General features: G+C 39.0%; 1 protein-coding gene across 1 annotated transcript in view; it reads left to right on the top strand.

The window, feature by feature from the left end:
- Window positions 1-18393, top strand: part of VPS8 (VPS8 subunit of CORVET complex) — a 246405-nt gene that overhangs the window by 183197 nt on the left and 44815 nt on the right. Inside the window, exons 40-44 of the mRNA XM_008705231.2 lie at window positions 761-842; window positions 1199-1281; window positions 11592-11672; window positions 13296-13465; window positions 15904-16069. Coding sequence (XP_008703453.1) covers window positions 761-842; window positions 1199-1281; window positions 11592-11672; window positions 13296-13465; window positions 15904-16069 — 582 coding nt within the window. The remainder of the gene's footprint in view (window positions 1-760; window positions 843-1198; window positions 1282-11591; window positions 11673-13295; window positions 13466-15903; window positions 16070-18393) is intronic.

Below are 18393 nucleotides of genomic sequence, written 5' to 3'. Positions count from 1 at the left end.
TTTATTTGGTAGTGTGATCTTTGGCAAATTACTTTTCTAAACTTCAGTTTCTTATCTCAAGTGAAAATCATGCTTATTGTATAAGGCTGTTACGAGATTGAAATGAGAAAGTGTGTGTAAATTATTTGAGGACCCAGCACGATAGGAATAAATAAGTAGTGGATTTATTAATTTATCTCCTGAAGTGGTTGGAAATGTTAATTGAAATAACATTAACTTCTATTTTTTGGTCTCTGATGACTAAGGAGATGCAAAACAACACTTTATAGAGGGGAAAACTTTGGACAGCCTTTATTCATTTCTCTTGCTTGACGTGGCTGAAGAGAAATGGGGGGGGTGAGGTAGCAGAGGGGGTGGTCCTCTGTCCTCTCCTGCAGTACATAGGGTCACTTAGACTTGGTCAGTGGTGCGTGTATAGCACGATACGTAAGAACCTGGCTGGCGGCTCTGCCTTGTCTCCTTTGAGCAGGCCTTCTCCTGAAACACAGAAGATGGCAGTTCCAAGGTCTAGACTTACTTCAGTTTCTTTATTTTCCCAAGATGCATGATAAAGATAGCTGTTCCAGCTGTGGTCATTGCTTCTTACTGTCTTTTCTCTTCCTAGTCAAGTGTTCTTTTCTTTTTAAAATGTTTATAAAGAAATGTATGTGAGAGGTACATCGCAACTGATGTTAATCTTAAAGTAACAGAGTGCTTTTGTTTCCTCTGACGTTGTTAATCTTAAAGTAACAGAGTACTTTGGTTTCCTCTGACGTTGTAGGCACTCTGGTTTCCATTATTGGAGGCAATGATGGCCCCTCAGAAGCTGTCTGGTTCAGCTGCACCTCATCTACCCCCTGAAGGTAATTACGTTCATCAGAGTCCCCCTGTACCATCACCAGTTTTTATCTGTGAAAAATTATCATTATGATACCTTTTCCCAGTATTATATTCTTACTGTTTCTCCTAATGAAATCATAGGATAGTGTTAATCTCATCTTTTACATTCAGTTCTTTCTATGGCACCAATTCTGTCATTTGTCTTGAATAATAGTAGCTTTGTTACTTATCAGCACGTAACTTTAAAATATCCAACTGGCCCTGGTTAGCTAGGTTTGTAGGAAGCTCTGTAAATCCACTGTTTTCCACTGACTGTAGGAAAAATCAAAACCGCTTATTTTAAGCTAACCTTAATATTAACATTTTATTATTATAACAGCTCTGAAATCTTTGACCATGCAAGTTCTAAACAGCATGGCGGCGTTTATTGCCCTTCCGTCAATCTTGCAAAGAATCTTACAGGTGAGTTAAAAGGGGAGAAAATTCAGTGTTGATCAGTTTCAACTAATATTTTAGTTACGTTTAAATAACAAATTAAGCTAATGTTTAAATGGGTCCCTAGAGTAACGCGGCTGATTTTTGACATTGCTGACTGTCTAACTTACAACTGTCACTGTGCGCTCCAGGTGTGGGTTTGCCTGCACACACTGGCGACCTTCCGTGAGGGTGTGCAGCCTTCGCATGTGCACTGGCACCTGGGGACTCAGATATACAGGCCTCCTATTCATATGCTAACTGGGAGAGAATCACCGTTTATTTCCAGCTAACTGTGCTTTTTAGATAAAAAAAAAAAAAGATAACCTACAAATTAAGTTAATATAGGCATTTCCCAATCATTGGTTTGTAACTTAGGTTTTCTAACTCATCATAAAAAATTTTTTTTATGTCCAGGACTCATCCCCTGTTCTAAATTCTACCCAACTTTGTGTCCACGGCCTTTGTAGGAAATATCATTTCAGCCTATTTCCTTCAGCAGAAAGGCCTGAATGTTCCCAGCATCATCAAAAGAACACTAAAAATACCCTAAGATATATTTTTAAAAATAATCTGTGAACACTCCTAGGGAAACAGCAGGACTTACCATTAGAATCCGTTTTGTCTTCTTTCATTTTATACAACATGCGCGCAGACACAAAACCAAAAAAAAAAAAAAAAAAAGCCACCGAAAAAGAGTACTGTGATGCCATTGGTCTTTATAATTCTCAAATGATTTTTCTCCCATCAAGTATGTCCCTGGCAGCTCTCTTTTAAGGCTTGCCAAGCTCGACTTGCATCTGGTATGAAGTGTCTGGGCCTTTGCTGATCAGACCGCCGTATCCATAGGCTTTCATCACAGTTTATGTATCTGCACACGTACTCTCTCATTTGATCCTTATCATGCGGTGGAAAATTCTTTGATATAAACTACTTCTCTTATATCCATTTTAGAATGCGTTAGTCATAATGTGTTTAGTCATATATAAAGTGGTAATTCCATAAGGCAGAAATACTTTAATTTACCAAGTAAATTAGAAAAAAATGAAATCTTAAAATCAGAAGTGGCTTCATTCTCAGTGTATGCATTTTGCTTTATGTTGAGGCTTAACCACACTTTGATACATAAATTACAATAAACAAAAATCAGTTTTTCTCTTGACAAAAGCATGCGATGTTTAAAAATTTTGTTTTTCAATGCTCCTGACTTTGAAGGCTTTTGATATTAGAAAACCTTCACTTTATTTTGAGTTATATTGGCATTTATTTTATTTTTTTGGTTTTTTGGCATTCATTCTAATTGTACTCTTAGCATTTTCTACCTTCAGTGGTAGAAAAGGTACCTTCCACCTTCTACTTCCACTAATCAGGAGGGTATGCTCTTTCTTAAATTCCTTATTTGCACATTTGTGATTACTGTAATAATAATTCTACCTTATATATGTATAGAGATTTTTATTTTTTTCAAGTTGCTTTCACAGATAGTATCTCATTTGAAGCTCACAACAATGTCTTCAGGTAGGTAGGGCTACTACAGAAATTTCCGTTGATGAAAGAGGAAACTACAGTATAGAAAAGTTAGTACTTGGTCTGCTGTTGGTGGCAGAACCCAGGCTACCACAAAAGTCTCTCACCTCCTAATTTATGCTCTTTCCTATTATATCGTGTAAACTTTTCAGTTGTTTCAGTGCCTAGTCTTTTGAAGTGTTAAGTAATTTGTTATTAATTATATGTTACCCTGTTTGGTCATTTCCTGTGTAGATGAAAGACTTAGCTCTTGTCCTAAAGGAGCTTTTATGAGAGACAGAAAATGTTCTGATATAACTATTCTTTGGGCTCTAAGCAAGTAATGGTGGCCACCGGAAGGGTTATCTGCTGTGAACCCCACATCGGGTGACTGCCACTTCATCCCTACATTTTCAGTCCATGTGATCACAGCAGGACCCTGACTCTACCAGACTGACTCAGGGTGAGCAACTGGCTTAAGCAGGGCCAGTAGTGCCTTTTCCAGAAAATTGTAGAACTGGACTCAAAAGGGATAAATGAGCCTCTGTTCAGGTCTCTGCAAGACATAAGGTACAAAGGTCAGCAACTGACAGTGGCTACTTTTCCATCATGTGGGCTGAAATAGTTAAAAAAAAAAAAAAAGTTACAGAGAGAAGAAGAGTAAAGCAGACACACAAAGAGGAGAATAGACAACATGCATGAAGAAGAGAAGGCACCAGGAGAGGATAGTAAGACACAGGGAGAGGAGACCACAGAAATCCTGATGGCATTGGAGTCCTTCATTGTAATTCCAAAGGCTCTCCTGCATTTCTGTGCTTGGATCCTTGAAACAGCCCAGTATCTTTACAATAGTTATGTTTTTTTAATAAGTTGGAATGAGTTGGGTTTCTGAATATATCTAGTCAAAGGAGTACCAATAAAAGTACATCTGAAACAGACTGGGGAATTTGGGAAGAGTTCCTGGAGGAGGAAATGTCTGAACTGAATCTTAAATAGCCTAAAGGAATTAGGGGGGAAAAGGAGATAGGACTATTCTAAGCAGAGTGAACTATATATACAAAGAATGTGAGGTAAAACATGGTACATTTGGAGGAGTTGCAAGTGTTAAGTATGCTTGGAACATAGGACAAGAATAAAGGTGAGTCACGGAGCTGAAATTTGAGAGACTAGCAGGGACTGTGTTCTTAATTGCTTTGTGAACCATAAGGTTGGACTTTGGATTTAATTTTAACATTAGTAGATTCTCATCAAAGGATTTTAAGCTGAGGAATGATGGAATGATGTTTCTCTTTAGAAAAATCATTCAGCCAACATGTTATACAGGGTAAATTGGAAGGGATCAAGACTGAAGGCCTAGAAATACCCAGAATGTCATAGGTACTCAAAAGTTTGTTAATTGAGTTGCATAGAATGGCTAGGAGAAGATGGATTTGGAAATTAGTTAGTAGAATCCACTTCTTGACGTTTAGAGGTAGGGAAACACAAGAACTCATGTTTCATGTGACTAACAATGAGCAGTGGGGAAATAAAGAGATTGGACTTTATGGGAAGAGGTTAAAGTGGAGACATAGACTTGGAAGTTGTCAACACGGAAGTGGTAGTTCAGTTCTTGAAACTAGGTGAACTTTACGAAGAAATGAATTAGCGAGAAAAGCAGAAGGCTAAAAGTGGAGTTCTTGGAAACATCTAAGAATCAGGTCTATTTACCGATTTTTATTTACCATTAGAACAGAAGGACCTTTGGAATAAGACTATACTTTGCTAGTACTCTTATCACCATCATCCAGCCCAGAGGCACCTGGCATGTAGTAGGAACTAAATATTTTTGGAGTGAATAAAAGTCACAGGTGGAGGGATTCCACTTCTGACCAAAATGGAGTAACAGAGACCGGATTTACCCCCTTGCTTGAAACAACCAAAAAATTGGACAGGGTATATATGAAATAGTTTTTGAAAAACTGGATATCAGGCAGGAAAGGTCACTGATAACTGAGAGACAGGAAATAGACAAGGTAAGCCCCAAGTTTGTACCAGCTTAACTTCTTGAGACACTTTCTAGACAATATGGAGGAAGGGGGATCTCAGCCAGTTTCAGGCATATTCATTGCTTTGAGGAGATGGAGCTGAGAATCAAAAGACTGAGGTGGCCAGAGTTTGCAGGCAGGTACCAGGCAAGAGAACTCTGGAGATATGCAGGAGGCCCCCCTGTCAAGTGTAAATGCATGAGCTGAGGAAACTAGGCCAAGGAAAGAGCCTCCTGAAGGATAAGAGGAAATAATACTTGCACTCACACAGAGCCAACAGCAAGACTAGAATGAAGACCTCATAATGCACAGAACATGGGGTAGAGTACTCGGAAGTACTCAATAGGGCAAAACAGCCCTATGCTACATATCGCTCCAGTCATGCCTTGCCAGTCTTAATAGCAAGACCTGAAAAGATCAAACTTACCAAGTAATTTAACTGCATCCCTGAACAAAAGATTAAAAATACTTTTAGGAATACAAAAATATCCAGGTCCCAACTGTGTAAAATTTACAGTATATGACATTGAATCAGAAATTACAAGGTATTCAAAGAAGTTGGAAAAATGAAACCCAGATATAACATTGGATATTAGAATTATCAGACAAGGACACCAAAACAGAAGAAAAGATAAGTAAATTTGAAGACCCAGCAATACAGACTATCCAAAATGAAACAGAGAAAAGTAAATTGAAAAAAATAAAATGAATCTGTGAGCTCTGGGACAATTTCAGGCAGCCCAAAATATGTGTCCTTGGAATCCTGAAAACAGGGAGTCAGAGAGAAAAAATACTTGAAGAAATATTGGCTGAGTATCTTTCAGATTTATTGAGAACTGTTAGCACACAGATCGATAATCCCAAACCTGAGCAATGTTAGGAAAGCTGTAAGGCACATCATAATTGTTCAAAATCAGGGATTAACAGAGAAGCTTAAAAGCAGCCAGAGAAAAAAGAGGAACAAAAATAAAGGTGACAACATATTTCTGCCTAACAGTTTTAACCACTTTGACCTAGTCAACATTTACATACCAATTATAACAGCAGAACACACATTCTTAAGTTGTACATGGAATGTTTACCAAGATAGACCATACTCTGGGCTGTAAAGCAAATGCCCATAAATCCAGTGTTTTGGATTTTAACCATTCAAATAGGTGTATAGTGGTCTTATTGTTTTGATATACAGTTCCCTAATGAATAATGACTTTGAACACCTTTTAGGTGCTCACTTGCCATCTGTGTATCCCCATTAGTTGGATTGTTTGGGTTTTTTAATTGTTGAGTTTTAAGAGTTCTTTGTATATTTTTTATACAAGTTTTTTGTCAGATAAGTTTTACATGTATTTCTCCCAGTCGGTAGCTTGTTTTTGCATTCTCTCAACAGTGTCTTGTCTTTAAGCAGAAGGTTTTTTAATTTTAATGAGGTCCAACTTTTCAGGGATTTTTTTCATGGATTGTGTATTTAGTGTTGTATCTAAAAACTCATCATCAAGCTCATGGTCACCTAGATTTTTTTCCCATATTGTAGAAGTTTTATAGTTCTGCATTTTACATTTTAGGTCTGTGATCCATTTTGACTTAATTTTTATGAAAAATGTAAGGTCAGTGTCTAGAGTCATTTTTCTACATGTGGATGTCAGTTTTTCCAGCACCATCTGTTGAAAAGACTATCCCTTTCTTCATTGAAGAGCCTTTGCTCAGTTGACTGTATTTATGGGGGTTTATTTCTGAGTGCTCGGTTCTTCTCCAGTGATCTGTTTGTTTGGGCTTTTGCCAGTAACACATTATCTTGATTATTGCAGCTTCATAGTAAATCTGAATGTCAGGTAGTGTCAGTCCTCTGACTTTGTTCTTCTTCAATACTGAGTAAGCTATTTTGGGTCTTTTACCTTTCCATATCAGCTGTAGGATCATATTGTCTGTATCCACAAAGTAACTTGTCAGCATTTTGATTGAGATTGTCTTTGTCTGGTTTTGTCTGGGTAATGCTGGCCTCATCAAATGAGTTAGGAAGTGTTCCCTCTGCTTTTGTTTTCTGAAACAGATTGTAGGATATTGATATAATTTCTTTCTAAATATTTGGTAGAATAAACCAGTGAAACCATGTGGGCCTGGTGCCTTCTATTTTGAAATGCTATTACTTAAGGATTCAATTTGGTTAAAAGACCCAGGCCTATTATCTATTTCTCCTTGTGTGAGTTTTGGTAGATGGTGTCTTTAAAGGAGTTGATCTGTTACATCTAAGTTATCAAATACTCTAACCAGGAGTTTTTATGTTCTTAGGTTTTGGGGGTTTTCTGGTTTGTTGGTTTGTTTTTAATCTTGTCCCTTGTCATCATTTTTTTTTTCATTAGTCCCAGTTTTCAATCCACTGCCAAGTGTTCTCTGCTAGAATATTTTCTAGATTATGTCCTGTGTTCCAACACAGTGGATGGAACATAATACATATTCAATAAACATTAGTTGTCTCAATCACCTCAGCAGTAGTTCTCAGCAGTTCATAAAGCACCTTTATGTTCTTTATCTCCTTTGACCTCTCTGTACACTAAGCTGGAGAGGTGGTGAGGTCCCCATGTTGCTCGTTAAGAAAGTGCTATATTAAATACCTTTCCTTAGTTGACTCTGTAAGTAAGTGGCCATAGCTGGAACATGAACCTAGCTCTTTGAACTCCAAAGCTGAGACCTTCTGTACCTAACACCAGCCCTGGCGGATTTCAGATCCACCTCCCCTGGAGAGAAGAGAGGGAGTGACATTATGCAGATGAGCAATTGCTCAGATAGTTACTGTTTTTCCAGAGGAGATGTTCTCATGACAGGAGGTTCTCAAGATCTTCTTGACCTCTAAATGTTTATTCACACTGATGCCTGGCACCTGAATTGTGCAGGCTTCTTCCGTGAGCAGTAGATGGTAAGTCGGGAGTGTTTTTAAGGGACTGTCTTTATATTATATAGATTCTGCCTTCACAACGTGCTTTTATTGAGCTTTACTCTATGGCAAAAGGTAATTCTTGGCTTCTGAGAAGCTGTTTGTGACTGCCTTACTGAGGAAATTAAAGCAAACACATGATTTATATGTTAACCTGCTGAGGGCATTATTCATATTTTAAAGTAATGCTTGATTAGGAAAGATTTTAATTACAAAACAAACCACATACATGCTACGGTAGGTCCCAGAAAGTAAGAGCAGAGAAAAGTAGCCATCACATCTTTTTCTAAAGAGCTTTTTAAAAAACCAAGTTTATGTGAAGTACCCAAGTGTGCTCTTCTTCTATGGTTTACAAATAAGTTGAAGAGAAACCTCAGCAGTTATTCATTGCTGAAGAATCTACCTGACATCTTTGGAAAATCATTTGAAAAGCTAGTGGATTGAGCACATGCTGTGCTAGAAGCCTTGAGCTCCCTTTGCACTCTATAATTTATATGTTGTCCCAGCATGAGGTAATTTTCATGATTTTTCCTTTAAATTATGCAGATTAAAGTGAAATGTACTGATACAAATATAGACATGACCTATAAAGGTTTCTTCCTTTTCCCAGAATTTAACCTTTTCAAGACCTTTTTCTTCTCCAAACCACCCTTGTCAGAAACAAATGACAGAGCTTTTCTGTGCTAGAGCTATATTAGTGTACTGAATGCACACATGACAGTTGATGCTATAATGTGCTTTTTATGAGACAGTATTACACTGTCCCTTGATACTTTGAGAAATAGGTGTATTTATTAAAAGCTTGACCAAAAGCATAATTGAGTGTAAGTTCAGAAGCATTAACAAGGATCTATTTTCATGCAAAAAAAAAATAATTAAAAGAAAAAATTACCTGGTGAGTATATGGCCTGAGTTGTTTTTCTAATAAAAGATTAGTCTGAGATATCTAAAGTCTGGCCTTTTGTAAATGGTCTGCACATGTTTGACAGGTATCTTTACCTTAGTGACACATTCTCTGTCTGTGAAACAGAAAATGTCCCCATTAAGCTTCAGTGACTGGTTTAATCCAAACTTGTAAATGTGGTCATTAGTACACAACGACATAGTTTTTCTGTGCCTTTCATTTCTTAAGCATCTCCTCAGCAGCAGGGACCAGGAACCTATGGCAGACAATCTTGTGCTGCTGTGCACTAACTAAAGGACTAAAAACTGGTCTTGGTTAGAAGCTGTACCCACCCAGTCTTCCAACAGCCATCATCAGAGTCTAAAAGAGAAAAAGAAAAATAGACTATGTGGGGGCGCCTGGGTGGCACAGCGGTTAGGCGTCTGCCTTAGGCTCAGGGCGTGATCCCGGCATTATGGGATCGAGCCCCTCATCAGGCTCCTCCGCTATGAGCCTGCTTCTTCCTCTCCCACTCCCCCTGCTTGTGTTCCCCCTCTCACTGGCTGTCTCTATCTCTGTCGAATAAATAGGTAAAATCTTTGGGGGGAAAAAAAGAAAAGAAAAGAAAAATAGACTGTGGTGTAAGAACAGGAAGACAGGATTTCTTCTCATATTTCTTTTTTTTTTTTTTTAAAGATTTTATTTATTTGACAGAGATAGAGACAGCCAGCGAGAGAGGGAACACAAGCAGGGGGAGTGGGAGAGGAAGCAGCAGGCTCATAGCAGAAGAGCCTGATGTGGGGCTCGATCCCAGATCGCTGAGATCACGCCCTGAGCCAAAGGCAGACGCTTAACCGCTGTGCCACCCAGGCACCCCTCTTCTCATATTTCTGAACCTCTCTCCTACGTTTTTCCTGCTTTACAGTCTTGTCTTAACATCTGAACTCACAATTACTTTTAACGCACCGAGATTTTTTTTTTAAGATTTTATTTATTTGTTTGAGAGAGAGAGAGCATGCACAAGCGGCAGGGGGGCAGAGGGAAGAGTAGACTCCCCAGTCAGCGGGGAGCGCAGTGCAGGGCTGCGTCCCAGAACCCCAGGATCACGACCTGAGTTGAAGGCAGACACTTAACCAACTGAGCCACCCTGGTGCCCCTCATGCACCAAGATTTTAATAACAGCCACTCCCTAAGAAGTAACAGAAATGCTACCCATGTTTTCCAGCAAACATGGGCTTATTATTATATTAATTAATATACCAATATACATATTAGTTTATCTATACTTGGAAGACCAGTATAACATGTTAATTAAAAACATGGTTTCTGGTTTGCCTGGGTAGTGCAGTCCTTTGGGGGTCCATTTCTTGATTTTGGCTCTTGTTGTGGTATCGGGGTCGTGGGATCGAGGGCCATGTTGGGGGGTTTAGCACAGAGTCTGTATGGATTTCTCTCACCCTCTGCCCATCCCACTGCGTGTGCTCTTTCTCTCTCCCTCTCTCTCAAATAAATACATCTTAGGAAAAAAAATAATTTCTGAAGTACTTAGATTCAAATCCCAGTTTATCTGCTTACTAGTTCTGTGATCTTAGAGAATTTTACTTAGCCTTTCTGAGCTTGACTTTCTTCATTTTTAAGTGTCCTGGAAGGATTGTAATGATATGGCACATATAAATAGCAACTATTTTCATTGTTGCTGTAGAGTTGGGCTCCCCTTTTTGGCATGGGAGAGTCATTTATGTCAGACATAACCTCGTATTAGAGTAAAGTAATAGACTTGACATACTCAGTTATTAGCAATGTTTTAATTATAATTCTCAGCCTAGCCAAAGTTACAACAAAATGAACACACAAATATGCTGATGGAGATAAAAGTTGCATAATACGACTTTGTGGTAGAGCAATTTGGCAGTATATATCAATACCCATAAAAATCTTCTTTGAATCTGTAATTCCCTTTCTAGAAATCTCCTCTAAAGAAAGAATCGGAGATTCCGACCAAAATTTACAGCTACCAGCATTTAACAGTCGTGAGTGGGATTTGGGAAGGGGGAGACAAACTTAAATGTCCAACAAGAGAGAATGGTTGACTGACACGTGGTATTTTCACATGATTCATACTTTGTGGCTGTTATGAAATATTTGATGATACTGCTCACAATATACTATCATGAAAGTATGTAAAATGCTCAAATTCTGTGCACTAAGAAATACGTCTCTCTCTCTTACCCTTTCTCTCCTTTCCCAGAAACAAGACTGGAAAAATGTGCATCAAAATATCAATAGTTTTTATCTCTGTGTTTCTGGATTTCAGTTTTTTGTGTCTGTTTATTATTTGTTTCTGTATACCTCAGTGTTTTCCAAATTGTCCATAATAAGTTACTGGGCATACCTCAGAAGAAAGCAGTGGAGGAAAGATTGGGTGTCTAGGTGTCTGTTGTTTATCAGTAGTGACTTTATTGAAAAAAGCTTTGAAAAACTGAAAGCTGCTCCTTGGATCCAGAAACTAATCTAAACTAAAGTCTTGTCTCCTAAACTGAAGTGATTTAGTTGGTAAGGGCCAGAAGGTGGCCAAATGTGGGTCACAGGAAGGGTTGTTGGACAGGTTCGGGTATTCAGGTGAACGCTGGTTTTAATGTAGCAGATAAGGGGCAGGTGATGTTTAATATGAAGGATAGGAAGCTTCTTGCCCAAAGAAAACCAGGGTGAACTTTAATGAGACTTGCAATAAAGATGTTAAGTAAGGGGCTTATATCACTTAAATTTTATTTATCTTTTCAAAATAGATGGCCAGAGGAAAACCAATATGCATTTCCAGTGAAAGGTTGATAGAAGAATACTTTGTGACTATAGAAAAGTATTTGAGTATTCGGCATTTTCAGATAACTTATTTAGTAAAGTAATCTTAAAGTACCAAGCACAGAATTACAAATTTTTGCAACTTTTTTCTAATTAGGATCCAGTTTATGGAAAAGGAAAACTTGGAGAAATCCAGGGACTTATTCTGGGAATGTTGGATACCTTTAACTATGAACAAGTAAGCTACTTTCTATTTCTAAGGCTGTACTAAGGTAAAAAGAAGCTGTTTCTTTTTTCTTTGCACCTATAGTTTTTCTTTAAAAATTCCTATCTATTTAATGGAAGTTTGGTAGGTTGAAGTGTACACTTTTCAAAAAGTTTTTTAATCTCTTGGCCTTAATTAATATATATATTATACATATGGATACACACATATATACACACACACATATACACATACACATAGATATTCTAGAATGTGGAAATGCATCAAATTTGGATTCATTTGATTCATTAGTAATGGAATAGTTCTTTTTTTCCAAATGAAAAGTGTGATAAATTTTCCGGAAAAATAATTTAATGCAAAGCTGTAACCCATGAAAACAAAGAGTCAGCATGAGTATAGAAAATTGCAAAAAACAAAACAAAACAAAAAAAAATAATCCTTTTCTTTTAAACATTCTGAAACAGATAATTGCCACTAACCAAAAATGGTCATTGGTTTTCCTTTAACTCAGAACTGTCTCTAGCATTAATTCTCAACAGGAGCCAGCATGGTATACAGATTTTTTTTCTTAGAATACTTCAAAGTGACTCATGAAGCCACCTAGGAAAAGCACCATTTAGGCATGTTAGATACAGTATCTGCTTTTTTAATAATCCAAGAGAAGAAAAGAAAAATTGGAGGTGACAGAGCTTTTCTTAGGGTGTTAACTACAGTTTTGCTCCGTGTACCCAGTGAAACAGACACCCTTGCAGGCATGGACTCCATGCTGGCAGAAGGGAAGCTGAGGGCAAGGCAGGAAGGTTTTGCAGACTTTTTGAAGAGGAGGAAAAGATGGGGTTGATTGGAAAGAATTAGAATGGTAAGACCGTTAGACCTAAAAATTCTGCTTTACAGATAAAGAACTAGCAAGGAGGATGGGCAGTATGTCTTCCCCTTTGGGACTGCACATCTAAATGGTATATACGAATATTGAGAATTAGATAGAGTATGAAAACAATACTTTACAAGCGGACAGAGCCTTAAAATGACTTAATGTGATAGCTACGAAAATGTCTTTGTGTGACTTACTGACAGATGTCACAGTCTTAAGTAGATTCAAATGATTTGTCAGTGCTGATCAGGAAAATGTGATCCCTCTGCCCAAGAGAGATGAAAACTGAGTAATGGCCATTAGCTTTTCAGTGAAAGGTTATTTGAAATATTGCCACAGATGCAGTTTCTATTAAAAAAAAAAAAGGTGGGATTTTTTGGTTGGTTGTTAACGCTTTGAGTCATTCAGAGGGAACTTATTATAGAAATGTCATAAATAAATAGGTTTGGGTTTATCTAGTCATTAGAAAGTCATCAGTACTGAATTAAGCCACAGAATGGCAGAGCACACATTTCTCAGTAGAAACTAATGACAGCCTTTTAATAAATATTTTGAGACTCTTAATGTATGCAGTTGTCGTTCCTTGCACATCAAAGTTAACCCCTTAAGTTTGGGAGTACTTGGTGTTTGTTTTATCAATGTTATGCTTTCATAGTATTTTCTAACTTCAGTTGTTTGTGGCTGAAAACTCAGTAGTGCTATTCCTCCCTCACCCCCTCACGCCATTCCTGTGTGTGTGTATTTGTTGTTTTGGTCTTTCATAGACACTGCTGGAAACAACTACTAGCCTTCTAAACCAAGACCTCCATTGGTCATTGTGTAACCTGAGAGCTTCAGTCACCAGAGGACTGAATCCCAAGCAGGATTACTGCTCTATATGTTTGCAGCAGTACAAGAGACGCCAAGAAATGGCTGATGAAATCATTGTCTTCAGGTAAGCAAGAGAAACGAAATGTCATACATATGGTGTGTGACATGTATGGTATTACCAGGCAGGGATACACGTGGATACACAGCCCTAGGCAATCATTCTAGCAGTGAACAAAACAAGGCAAAGTTCCTGTCATAGACCTTAACATTCTGCGTAGGGGTTGGGAGAATATATGGGTGGAGACAATATAAGATGGACTCTAGAGCCAAACTTTTTGAGTTCAAATCCTGATTCTACCACTTACTACCTGTGAGACTTTGGACATGTTATTTAATCTCTTTACATCTTGGTTTCCTAATCTGTAAGTTGGGATAATAATGATACATTTCCTTAGGGTTTTGTGAAGATTAAAGGAGATAAATTACATAAGACACCTGTAATCATGCTGACATAGAGTAAACACTGTGTAAGTGTTATGGCTACTATTATTATAGACACAGGAAGATTGATAGATTTGATGGTTGGAAGGGGAAGAAGTTCTCATACACAAAGAGTCCACTCATTCAACACGTATTTATTGAGCTCATACTTTATGCCAAGCGCTGTTCAAAGGGAGTAAGGTAAAGCATGAACAGAGCAAAGGATCTGTTCTCGTGGAGTTTACATTCTAGTGATAAGGGCAGACAAACAAGTAAAATGCCTGCTGGTGACTATGGTGGAAAAAATAAGACATGTTAAGTGAGAACAGTGTTTGGTGGGGGAAGAAATGTTATATAGCGTGATCGAGGAAAGCATCACTGATAAGGTGACTTAATAACAGACAGTTTAAAACTTAATAAAAATGTAATAATTACCGGGGCACCTGGGTGGCACAGCGGTTAAGCGTCTGCCTTAGGCTCAGGGCGTGATCCCGGCGTTATGGGATCGAGCCCCACATCAGGCTCCTCCGCTATGAGCCTGCTTCTTCCTCTCCCACTCCCCCTGCTTGTGTTCCCTCTCTCGCTGGCTGTCTCTATCTCTGTCGAATAAATAAATAAAATCTTTTAAAAAAAAGTAATAATTACCATGAATAAAATAAAATATGGTGTAAAGGAATGTTGGGAGCTACTAATTTCCAAAGAACGATTAGGGAAAGTATCACTAGTTTAGTGACATTTGAATAAAGACCTAAGGGAAGTGGCCATGCAGTATCAGGGAGAGAGTGCCCCAGGCAGAGAACCAGCAAATGCAGAAACCATGAAGCTGGAGCATAGTTGGTGAACTTGAGGAGTAGTGGGTGAGTAGGCTTGTGTTGGCAGAGCAGAGTGAAGGGAAGGGAAGATGGTAAGAGATGGCCTCAGAGGAAGAACAGGCCAAATCATGTAGGAACTGGGTCATTATAAAGAGTTAAAGTTCTACTCTGAGATGAGAAGCCATTGGATGTTTGAGGATAGGTTTGACATGATCTGGCCTATGTCTTAAGGATCACTTTGCTGTTGAGAATGGACTACAGAAGGTCAAGGGTGAAATCAGGGAGACCAGTTAGGTTATTATAGTAATCCAAGTGAGAGATGGCCCAAGGTGGTAGTAATGAAGTAAGAAGTGGAAGGATTCTGGATATATTTTGAAGGTAGAGCTGATAAGATTTCTTTATAGATTGGATGTGATGTGTGAAAGAGAGTGGTCAAGGATGATGCCAAAGTTTTTGGCCTGAGCAACTGGAAGAATTTAGTTGTTTTTTACTGAGATGTGGAAGGTTGGATGAGAGCCATGCAGTGTGGGTAGAGCAGGGTGGAAATCAAGAATTTGGTTTAACATGTGTTAAAGTTAAGAAGCCTATAAGACATCCCATCCTCATGTGGGTGGTATCTTAAAGCTGTGGAACGGGAGGTAATCACCAAAGGAACAAAGCAGAGCTATAGAAGAGAAAAAGTAGAGAAAGACTGTAGAATAGAGTTGACTTCTGAGGTGGTCCAACATTTCAGGTTGGAGAAATGAGGAGGAATCAGTATAGATGACTGAGAATTATATTCAACACTCGCTTCTGGGAGGCTCATTTAGTAATCAACAGGGAATTTCTTCTTACGAATAGTGTAAGAACTTACTGTAGCCCTGACATTTTCCTAAATACTTAATCAAATCACTACTGTTGCCTCGGATTTGATGAGGCAGACCACTCATGTTGTCATCAAGCTACTTAAATCATTATGATTTTCCCCAATTGCATTTTTTATCCTATCTAAAAATATTTTATAGTTTGAGAAATGAACAGAAGTTCAAGTCATCTCCCAGGTGGTTTGTAGTCAGGGTACTGTGATTCTGTTCCTACTCACAACTTAAGTGTACAAATATGTGAGTCCAGATTTCAAGAGAGGACAACAAGTAAATTTCCTTTCTTCTTAATTATACAACAGTCAGTGCATTCCAGCTTATTGGAAATCTTTATCACTTATAAATACACTCTAACATAGCATATGTTTGTGGATTTTATGATGAGAAAATTGGTTGCCTTCATTTTGCAGCTGTGGCCATTTGTATCACTCATTCTGTCTGCAAAACAAAGAGTGCACCATAGAGACTGAGGGGCAGACGAGATGGACATGCTACAAATGCAGCTCAAGTAACAAAGCAGGGAAATTAAGTGAAAATTCATCTGAAGTTAAGAAGGGGAAGACAGCCCCATCCCAGGTAAGACTTGTTTTCATGGCAAGATGGAGTTAGTCTTTTCTTACCAATGTCTTCCAGGCCTGGCCTCATTTTTCTTGTAGGCCTCCACAAATTTATCTCATGGGTATCCAGTGCGTGGCATCATCTGTTCAGCCCTATTCAGTATTTGAAGAGCTTCTCCTCTTTGCCCCACATTGAGAAACGGGGATTTAGGAGCAAGAGAAGACATTTTCTGCCCTTGAAAAGTTAAGATCTAGTTGAACAGAGGAGATGTACACCCATGAGTCGGCTGAAGGTCCTTTGATCAAGTAAGAGGTCAGCAAGTACAAATGCTGTAGTCCTCACAGTCCCTGTGTGCTGAGGAGTGCAGAGCTGTCACTCTTAAGTGGCGCCAGGGGACAAAGTTAAGTACGCACGTGCTCTGTACATGGTTTCCTCAGCTGGGTACCTTTCTTCAAAGAACATCATTCAGTAGTGTTCATTTGAGAAATCTCCATCGCCTTTGGAATTGACTCATGGAGGAGATACAAGTTTTGTTCATTTTACAGCCTTTCTTTTCTTCTTCTTAAGCAGGCAGTAGTGCAGTTGAACTCGACTGCATAATAACTTTTGGGAGAACAGAACTTGACAACACGAGGGGCCCAGTGTGGAGGAGAAGCAGTTGCTAGCTGCTATGACCTGATCATTATTCTGTTCTCAGTTTATTTCCTCCTGACAGTGAGGAGAAGTGTCACATTCTTGCTCCTTCCTCTGTGCCCCCTATCCTGTAGTTGGCCTTAACATCACTTTGTGAAAAGTTGAACCTGTTGATTTTCTCTGTTTCATCAGCTTTCAGTGCTGTTTTAGAAGTAGACCCAGAAAAAAACTTTGGCTTAGCTTCTCCCAGATAACAGTTGAGAACTTTTATACTCTGGTGGTAGGCATTCATTTCTATTCATCCAGTGTGTATGGAACAGTATGCCAGGCACTGTGCCAAGTGCCAGGGATACAGTGGTAGACAAGACATTTTGACTTGTGGAGGATATAACCAGTGAAGTTGCAAACGATTTTGAATTAGTATTCTTCAGTTCTTTCTGACGCCAAATATGTGGTATCTTTTCCAGCACCAGATCTGACACTAATTCTGTCAATATTCTGGACACCAGCTAGGTGTCCAGTAATTCACTTTCAACACTACGAGGAGTTAGCATCAGGTTCCACAGGTTTAAGGATTCATTCACACAAGACTGCTCTTACTAAAAACACCAGTTGCAAATGGAATGCCCCAGTTACCCACCCTCTGTCTGACTCAGCAGATTTAGAGGTTCCTGTGATCAACCCCCCTGTAGTTCAGTAATTCACTAGGCAAATCCTAGAACTTAGGAAAATGCTTTACATTTACCTGTTTATTAAAGGATCCAACTCAGGAACAGCCAAATGGGAAAAATGCACAGGACAAGGTATGGAGGCAAGAAGGGTGTTTCCATGTCCTCTCCTGGCACCCTACCTTCCCAGGACCTCCATATGTTCACCAACTCAAAATCTTGAACCTGGTCACTTCAAGGTTTCTGTAGAGGTCTTATTATGTAGGCATAATTGATTAAATCATTGGCCATTGGTGATTAAACTCAATCTCTAGCCCCTCTCCCCTCCCCAGAAGTTGGGGATGGGGATGCAGGACAGAGGATGGTAAAGCTGAAAGTTCCCACCCTCTAAGCATGGCCTGATCTTTCTAATGACTAATCCCCAACCTGAAGCTGTGTAGGGGTCTAGAGATGCCAGTCATCTCACTAGCATACAGAAGGTACTCTTCTTACTCCAGAGATTCCAAGAGTTTAAGGAGCTATGTACCAGAAACCAGGGACAAAGATGAGATATATATATATTTTTATTATGCCACAAATATTTGCAGATGAACTATGCTGTAAGAGCAGATAATGAGTGTACTTAATCAACAATGGAAATCATGGAAGGCTTCCTGGAAGTGCCATGTTAGCTGCCCCTGAAGGAAAAGGGAAAGTAAGCTAGACAAATTTAGGTGCAATGGTTGGTAGAATGAGGGATACTCTAGGCCAAGGGAACAATACAGATAGAACAAACATAGCATCTCTGCTGTGAAGCTAGACGTTGAGCATGATTGGATCAAGAATATGAGAGAGTGAGCAGTATAAGGTGAGGCTCCTGTGGTAAACAGGAATCATATTAACTGCTTTGATGATTGTACCAGAGAAGCAGGGAAGATATGGTGCACCTAGGTGGCTTAGTTGGTTAAGTGTCTGCCTGCGGCTCAGATCATGACCCCAGGGTCCAGGGATTGAGCTCCATGTAGGGCTCCCTGCGCAGTGGGGAACCAGCTTCTCCCTCTT

Source organism: Ursus maritimus, unplaced genomic scaffold, assembly GCF_017311325.1.
Source record: "Ursus maritimus isolate PB19 unplaced genomic scaffold, ASM1731132v1 scaffold_4, whole genome shotgun sequence".
NCBI lineage: Eukaryota > Metazoa > Chordata > Mammalia > Carnivora > Ursidae > Ursus > Ursus maritimus.
The sequence above is the reverse complement of the archived record's forward strand: the minus strand, read 5'-3'. Positions and strand labels throughout refer to the sequence as shown.